This window comes from Octopus bimaculoides, chromosome 25, assembly GCF_001194135.2.
Source record: "Octopus bimaculoides isolate UCB-OBI-ISO-001 chromosome 25, ASM119413v2, whole genome shotgun sequence".
Lineage (NCBI taxonomy): Eukaryota > Metazoa > Mollusca > Cephalopoda > Octopoda > Octopodidae > Octopus > Octopus bimaculoides.
In genome coordinates this window covers 1,260,962-1,270,390 of record NC_069005.1, presented here as the reverse complement: position 1 = coordinate 1,270,390, position 9,429 = coordinate 1,260,962, and the positions used below count along the sequence as shown (strand labels likewise).

Sequence of the window (9,429 nt, the reverse complement as noted above, 5' to 3'; positions counted from 1 at the left end):
ATATATATATATATATATATATATACATATATATGTATGTATGTGTTTGTGTGTGTATATATACAGTAATCTCTCACCATATTGTGGTTTACCTATCACAGTTCACCTATCACGGTTTATTATTTAAGCTTATGTCGTTTCCTACACTCTGTTTAGCATTTATAATAAAATAAATATATACAAATTATAAAAATATTTAAAAAAAATATACAGTACTGTTTCTACTTTGCAGATTTTCATCTGTCGTGGGGTGTTTTGGAACGAAATACCTGCAATAGCGAAGGGATTACTGTATATGTGCAGGTGCGTGTGTTCATTATTTACATCAACGACATAGTAGATGTCATCAAACATTCTACATTGAAAACCTTTGCAGATGATTTCAAACTCCAGAAAGCCATAAACGGCATGAGAGACTGAACATGCCTTCAGTCAGACCTGTCTGTTGTTGTCCAATGGGCGGAAAAAAACAATATGCTTTTAAATGAAGATAAGTTTGATTTGATCCACTTTGGGAAAGAGGAAACTCTGAAATTACCATATGCTCTTCCCTATCAAAGTTATATATTTATATATATAGGAGACATCGTCTCCAGCTGGCTATATACAACACAATCTGTGTCCTTATATTTTCAAACAAGGGAATTATTCTGTGCTGATGAAAGGAAATAATCCAGAAATCGCGATACACAGATATTGTTTTGAGCTGAGTGGGGGTGCTAGATTCCCTTGTTTGAAAATATAAGGATGCAGATCGTGTCGTATAGCCAGCTGGAGACGGTCTCCTGGGGCTAAATTACAGCAACATTTGTCCTCATCCAGGACTGCCATGTTATGTTGGCAAACAATCTTTACTACAGGAAGAAACCTGTTTTCAAATAATTTCCTCTCACTTATTGGAGAATGTGTTGTGATGTAAACAAAATTTCTTTTGAATTTAACCAGATGTGTCCTTCCATGTGTTGCTGTGACAATCTTCTCATTGTTGCCCACACTTTGATTTATCTAACTTGCTATGTTATTGATCCAAAGTCTGTCACTGAAAAGTAGTTAAACAGTTGCTATTGACTGGCTGATGTCATAAAATGTCAAAAACAAAAAAAAAAATTTTATTTCTTACTTGTTGCAGTCATTAGGCTATGGCCATGCTAGAGCACTGCTTTTCAAGAATTTTACTCATATGAACCGACTGTGGTACATGATTTTTTAATTTTTTTCATTTCAAGCCTGGTACTTGCTCTGTTATTTTTCTTTTGCCAAACCGCTAAGTAACAGGAATGTAAACACACTGACACCAGTTGTCAAGTGGTGCTGCAGGGGACAAACACACACACACACACACACACACATACCTTTAATCTTACTTGTTTCAGTCATTGGACTGCAGCCATCCTGGGACCCTGCTTTGAAAAATTTTTAATTGAATATATCAACCCCAGTACTTATTTTTTTAAAAGCCTGGTACTTATTCTATCAGTTTCTTTTGCCAATCTGCTAAGTTACAGGGGTGTAAACACACCAGCACAGTATATTAAATAATATAATAATCCTAGCAATTTGAAAGAGGGAGTAAGTCAATTACATCTGCCCCCGGATTCAACTGGTCCTTATTTTATTGACCGTGAAAGGCAGAGTTGAATTTGGTGGAATTTGAACTCAGAATGTAAAGACAGATGAAATGCTGCTCATGGTTCTGCCAGCTCAATCGTTTCAAATTGTGGCACAAGGCCAGCAATTTCAGGGGGGGGGGGAGAATGTTGATTAGATCAACCTCCAATACGCAACTGGTATTTATTTTATCAACCCCCAAAATGATGAAAGGCAATGTTGATCTCAGAAGGTAAAGATGGACAAACTATGATGATGATGATGGTTTCAAATTTTGGGGCCTGGCCAACAATTTCAAGAGAGAAGGGTTAGTCAATTACACTGACCTCAGTGCTCAGCTGGTATTTATTTAATCAATCGATGATGATGATGATGATGATTTACCATGCTTACATGCATCAGACCCAACTCTGAGGTAGATTTTCTGTGGCCAGAGACCCTTCTAGTTGTTCATCTTCACCTGTTTCCATACAAGGTATTCTTTCTCCACAGCCAAACGTGTTCTTCCCAGAAGATTCAACACTATCAATCAACGCTGCTCATTTGACAGTAACACTCACCACATCGTTCTAGTTTTACATTGTTGACAGTAACTGCACAGTTCTAGATAAACTGATTACTTGAGCGTTCATCATTAAAGATCTGTGTCCGTTACAACATATAGTTCCTTTATGTCTTGACTGCTTCTACTATGTCGTGTCCGTTTGTTTCACTGTTGTTAGAATAATGAACACAGCTGAACAATGATGCATTATCAAATTCATTGATTTAAACAAAAAATTACTTCAAATATTGAAAAATATTCATTGATCATCTGTTCTTCCTGTGTTTGTTTGCTTTTCTGATCAGTTTTTATATATTTTGTTTGCAGGCAGTTGTGAGTGTGTGGGGTGGGGGTATAAAAAAAAAGTAGAGTTATGAAGCATTGATTCCAAAGCCTTTTGTATTTCCTGTAGAAATGTAAGTTTAATTTAATAGTAAAATAGGTTATGACTGCTCAAGAACCCATTTTTATCTAAAATTGCTTTTACTGTTTAATGATGTGAAACTGTGATAGGACACGATGTCGTTTCTTTCTAATCTGTGAAACATGCCTGGCCATAAGCAAATAGTATCATGTTTGCTGGTGTATAAGATGCACCCACAGAAGAGAAACCCATACAAGTTGGGACAAACCCCAAATTGGATATGTCTAATCATACATTCTGTATCCCATTTCTAATGCGATCACGTTAAACACATGGCAATTCAAGAACAGAAGAAATGTGTCATATGTAGTACCTTGGCTTTTAAAGTACCTTGGTTGGAAACAAGTGAGGGTTGGTGACAGGAAGGGCATCAAGACAGAAAATTCATCTCATTTAGTTCCACCTGACCAATGCAAGTATGGAAAGGTGGACATTAAGTGATGTTAATGATGGTGGGAAGTAGAGTGCAGGTTCAAATCATTTGTGGATCACTGCCCTTACTCATGCTGTTTCTAAGTCTGCTGGGAAACAAATGAACGATTGGTGACATGAGAGACATCAGGCCCCAACATACTCTCGTCTGACCCATCTGAGCATGGAAAAGTAGGCATTAAAACAATGATAATGATGGAGGTGGTGGCAGCAATTTTCAGGATTACATTTCTTAAAACAATTCGTGACCATCCATCCATTCATCCATCCATCCATCCAGACATATTCTTTATGGCCGTGCCCCCAATCTCTCCTCCCCCAGGTCTTTGAGACATCTTTGTCTTGCAGGTATAAAATGCACTGCTGCTGGTTCCACATTAAAATGCACTCGTGCCAGTGTTACATGAGTGCAAGAGGATGCCAATGGCATGTAAAAAGCACCCAGCTCACTCTGTAAGGTAGTTGATGTCAGGAAAGGCATTCAGCCATAAACGTCGGCGTGATCGTTACCAACGTCGCCTTCCTAGCTCTTGTACCAGTGGCAGGTGAAAAGACATTCGAGCGAGATCATTGCCAGTACTGCTGGACTGGCTCTTGTGCGGGTGGCACATAAAATACACCATTTGAGCGTGGCTGTTGCCAGTACCTGCCTGACTGGCCTTCGTGCCGGTGGCACATAAAAAGCACCCACTGCAATCTCGGAGTGGTTGGCGTTAGGAAGGGCATCCAGCTGTAGAAACTCTGCCAGACCAGATTGGAGCCTGGTACAGCCCTCTGGTTTCGCAGTCCTCACTCAAATCGTCCAACCCTTGCCAGCATGGAAAGCGGACGTTAAACGACGATGATGAAACTATGTCAAAATAGACAAGTGGAGCTGTGGTCAAACCATCCAACCCATGCCATGGGGAATGAACATTAAACAATGATGATGATGATTTGCTGCATTGTTCTTTTCTACATTGTTGTTAGGCGTTGTTCTCATTAAACCATTGTTTTTAACCTTCTTGTTATCATATTTCTGTTGAAATATTTTTGTTTCAAACAATTTTGAAAATAGTGAAGAATTTGGTGAAATACCTTTGTCATTATTAAGGTGGTGAGAGGTGGGGAGCTGGCAGAACCGTTGGCATGCTGGGTGAAAGGCTTAGCAGTATTTCGCCAATCGCTACGTTTTGAGTTCAAATTCCGCTGAGGTCGACTTTACCTTTTATACTTTTGGGATCAATAAATTAAGTACCAGCAGAGTACTGGGGTCAATGTAATACACTAGCCCCTGCCCCCCAAATTTCAAGCCTTGTCCCTTCAGTAGAAAGGATTATTAAGGTTTTGGGAACAAATATTAAACATAAAATTTTGATGGGAAGTTTTAATTTGGATTACTTTTAAAGTAGAAAGTCTTTACTAAAGAACCAGGGTGGTTGGTCTCATGTGGATTGGTATCAAAGGTTAATGAATGTTTCTATTAATAATGAGGTGCAAGTGTGGCTGTGTGATTAAGAGGCTCACTTCCTGATCATGCGATCTTGAGTTCAATCCTACTGCATGGCACCTTGGACAAATGTCTTCTGCTGTATACAGTAATCTCACTACTATCTCTGGTGTTACATTCTAAAATTCCCTGGAATAGGTGAAAATCTGCGAAGTAGAAACAGTACTGTATATTTTTTTATTATTATTTTTATAATTTGTATATATTTATTTTATTATAAATGCAAAATGGAGGAATCGACGTAAGCTTAGATAATAAATCGTGATAGGTGAACCGTGATATGGCAAGGGATTACTGGCCAACAAAAGCCTTGTGAATGTACTTGGCATATGGAAACTGAAAGAAGCTCATTATGTAAGAGTGTGTATGTATGGATGGATGAATGGACAGTGTGTATGTGTTTGAGTGTCACCTTGCTGTGACATTGTCTGATTGTTGTAACGAGTGTTGCCATGGTGATACAGGTGGTCATTTGTTTCCACTTTTTCAAGAAAACTTGTTTGGGTCATGCTGAAAATAATCTCTTGCTTAGGGAAAGGTGAGGGTTGGCCTCAGGAAGGGCATCCGGCTGTAGAAAATCTGTTTCAAAGAATTCCATCTGACTGATGTGAGCATGGAAAAGTGGATGTTGAAATGATGATGACGACACTGATAGTAACAATAATGATGGTTATATATGGGGTGGGGGTTGGCTGAAAAATTTCTGGCTTTGGGTAAAAGTAAATACAGGAGGATCAGTTAATTATGATTTCATTGAACACATTCCTCTCTCAGATGCAGTGGTCCCTTCAGTTTTACTAAGCCCTGTAAAAGAACTCGGAAGGTTGGGTCTCCAGCCAGACCTTTCGTGGCACCCTTCAACCCAGGAACTTTTCACGCCCCCCCCCTCCCTTGTATTAACATTGAGAGTTGAAGTTTGTAGATGGATTTAATCAGGTTTGATTCTAACTCGAAGCCCTATAACCCCTAATAATTCCATTTTGGTATAAATTATATATTTCTGCAGATGATCTTCAATTACTCTACATGTTTTATTAAGCTTTTTCATATTCAGCCCCTAACCCCTCCAACACACACACACACTACAATGTTACTATTTACTTATAATCCAGTCAATACAAATGATGCACGTTTTTAAGCTGAGTAAATACATTTTTCAGCTTCACAAACACTGGATTAAAATAAATTCCCCCTTCCCCCCTCTCTCTCTCTGCTTTTTCATTATATGCACAACTATGCACTATAGTTTACACACACACTCACACGTGCATGCACACCATATACTTACACGCGCACACACACACACACACACACACACACACAGAGTCAGATTCATCAACCTTTCATTTGCAAGTCATCAATCATTAATGTCAGCCTGTTTATTCATGTAAATCTATCAACCTGATCATCACAGACAAACCTACAATGACCACTCCACATAAAATTCTGCTCTTCTGGTTGTTATTTCACTTTTGTCTTTATACTCACTGTCACACCCCTTCACCAGCTGGTCTTGTTTAACCCTTTTTTTTTTTTTTACCATTTCTCTGTCGAAATGCGCTGCCTTTGTTCGAATGATTTTGTAAATAGGGAAGAAGTTACTAAAATAACTTTGTCCTCCTTAAAGCTGGCATTTGAAACAAATTAATATGGAATTTTGATGCAAGGTTTTAATTTAGAATCCTTAAAAACTGGAAGTTTGCTTGACTAAAAAAGCCCTTCACTGTGGTGCCCCAGCTTGGCCACAGTCAAATAACTTAAACAAGGAAAAGAATGAAACGACAAGAAAATACCCACCTTTTATCTTTGTTTTTTTATATATAAAACCTGCCACAACATGTCCTCCCCTTTCATACTTCTGTTTAACTATATGCCCAATTCTACTACAGTACATTCTCTCTCTCTCTCTGTTGCATTAAGCACATTTCTACCTTGCTATACACAAATTGGCATACACAGGTGCAAATGTAGAACTGCAAAGATATCTCACCTCTTTTTATTCAAACATACATCTTATTAAAAGTTTCTTGCTGTTGTCTTGCTTCTCACTCTTTCTCTCTCTCTCTCTATGCACATACCTTATCGACTCTTTCTCTCTCCCTGTCTCTACACACACTTCTTTTCAACTCTCTCTCTCTTTCTCTCTCTCCTCCATATACACCACACCCTATGAAACATTTTCTCTCTTTCTCTCTGTCTCAGCCTCAGCCTCTCTCTCTCTCTCTCTCTTTCTCTCTCTTCCCCCTCCCCCTCATACATCCACAGTTATCTCACTTCTGATTCATAACTTTTATAAACTAGTAAATCTTATAAACAAACAAAAGCCAGACTCCATTCGATGCCGCCACGTTCTCTCTCCAGTTCTGTTCTTATGACTGTTCACTAAACTATGAGAAGTGGCATAGTTTGCTGAAGATGCGATCAGTTTGAAGAGGCTGGGCTGATTGATGAAGATGGGGAGAGTGCAGGCCCTACCCCGGAAAATATAAGTTTTGGTTGCGATAGAAATGTCCACTGAAATGGTAAAAGAATAAGCGATGAGATGTCTTGGCATGGCTGATTTGGTGCTGCCCTGTTTGGCATCATTGATTTAATGCTGTCTTAACCTTTTAGAACTCAGATTATTCTACCAAATCTAATGTTTGTTTATTTATATTGTTTTGGATTAATCATGCATTGTCTTGTAATTTAGAGATCTCAATGATGTAATTTAGTTTTAGAATGACATTGTAGGGTTGGTGTGAGAGGCTGGATCTGGTCAGTTTCAACATAAAACGGGTTAAATATTTTGGTCAGATATGGCCAGCTTGAATGCTACAGGGTTGTCATCAGACATTTTAATGTTTCTCTCCTCTCCCTCCCCCTCTCTTTCACTCCCTCTGTCTGTCTGTCTGTCTGTCTCTGTATATTTGTGTGTGTGTGTGTGTTTGCCTTCAGCATCAAAACATATTGTCACCCAAACAAGTTGAATGTCCAGTCAGCCATGCCAAATCTCCAGTGTCCAAGCAGCTGCAGCCACTCGCCCTCATTCCAAAAGAACATCTGGCTTTAACCATAGATTTTACAATTTTACAATTATTGAATATTTCTTTAAAATTCCATTACACTCCTTGTTATTTTTCTAAAATGATTCTTTTATTTTTCTCTATTCCTTTGTCCAGCTTTCAAGACCTGTCTTCCCACCCTTAAAATGGACTGGACAATGAAAGCGAAGCACAATGCAACAAGCGAACTGAAGGAAAAGCTGTACCTGTTACACAAACATTTATGAGCATCGACCAATTCTTCTGTTGGAGAAACTGCAAGACAAGCGAAGATGTTGCAACAGCAAAGCAAGAAAACCTTGTCCTTCTCGCAGATGGTTCTGCTCAACTCTGTCGTCTTTGGAGTTGAAATCTGTGCATGTGCTGGTTTCACGTGCATCTCTCCACTGCTTCTCAAAGTTGGTTATTCTGAAGAGAATATGAGCATCATTCTGGGAATGGGTCCACTTCTCTGTTTGATCATTGTGCCCCTCATGGGTCGAGCCAGTGATCAGTGTAAAAGTAGATATGGTAGAAGGCGTCCTTTCATATTTTGGATATCTCTGCTGATTCTGTTATCTCTTGTATTCATTCTGTCTGGGGATAACCTTTATCTCACAGAACAGAGTGAAGTGATAACCAGCTCCCACTTAGGGATCCTAGTTCTGACAGCTGGTGTCATCTTACTGGATTTCTCCACACAGTCATTGCTAACACCATGTGAGGCTCTGCTTTCGGACGCTTCGGAAGGAACAGATCAGAAAGAGAGAATTTTTACAATTTATTCTTTCATGGTCAGCTTTGGTGGCTGTGTTGGTTATTTGATAACAGCTCTCGACTGGAGCAACTCATCTCTCGGACACTATTTCGGGGGACAGGAACAATCCATTTTTGCAATTCTCATAGTTTTATATCTTTTATCATCTGCTGCGACTCTGATGATTGCAGAGGAGACTCCACAGTTACAGAACAGCCAAGAACAATCACTGTTATATTCTGGAGACGTAGAAGGGGTGCCTTTAGTAACGAACAATATTCATGAGTCTGGTTATGAAACAAGCAGTAACGAATCTATATCAGACGATAACACAACTTCTGCAACATTACTAAAAAATCAAAGAACAACATCAAAGACCAGATTGATCAACTCATCACCCATGTTCATGTCAAAAGTAATTTCTTGTATACTCAGCTTAATATTATTGACTGCTAAATTGCCAATCATTTATCATATTTGTAAATATAGCAAACGCCTTATTCAATCTCTCTGGACGGGCATATATCATCGATTACCTGAAAATATCCAAGTTTTACTTGATATACCCCTCGTTCTCCGGCAGCTAGCTGCTGCCAACTTCTGTAGTTGGACTGCTGTGATGGGATTCACACTTTTCTACACCGATTACGTTGGCCAAGCCGTTTACGATGGCAATCCTAACGCCCCCGAGAATTCCTTGTCACGGAACAATTTCGACGAAGGCGTACGAATGGGAAGCTGGGGTCTCCTGCTACATTGCATGACATCTGCTGCATACTCCCCTTTCATTGAGCGTTTGGTGGAACGGTACGGCTGCCGGCTCACCTATCTTTGCGGAATGGCCAGTTTCTCCCTCGCTATGTTCATAATGGTATTCTGTCACAATATAATCATTGTAAACGCTGTGGCTGCAGTCACAGGTTTCGGATTTGCTACATTAACAACCATTCCTTTTATCCTTGTTTCGGATTACCATGCAGATAAAGAGGTGAGTACAGGCAGATTTATTCATCTTGTTGTTTTAGTACCTTTCATTATTACTACTTTTCTGTGAGTGTATGTGTGTGTATACATATACATAAATATATAGATATACATAAATCTATACATATATATGTATATATATATATATATATATATATATATATATAT

The 9,429-nt window shown here is 39.0% G+C and overlaps 1 protein-coding gene across 2 annotated transcripts in view; it reads left to right on the top strand.

The window, feature by feature from the left end:
• LOC106876054 (solute carrier family 45 member 3) overlaps positions 1 to 9,429 on the top strand; it is a 42,685-nt gene that overhangs the window by 22,326 nt on the left and 10,930 nt on the right. Inside the window, exons 2-3 of one of the 2 annotated variants that reach the window (XM_014924455.2) lie at positions 233 to 303; positions 7,659 to 9,265. In XM_014924455.2, coding sequence (XP_014779941.1) covers positions 7,814 to 9,265 — 1,452 coding nt within the window. In that variant the 5' untranslated portion in view covers positions 233 to 303; positions 7,659 to 7,813. The remainder of the gene's footprint in view (positions 1 to 232; positions 304 to 7,658; positions 9,266 to 9,429) is intronic. The other variant, XM_014924454.2, reaches the window with a different exon arrangement.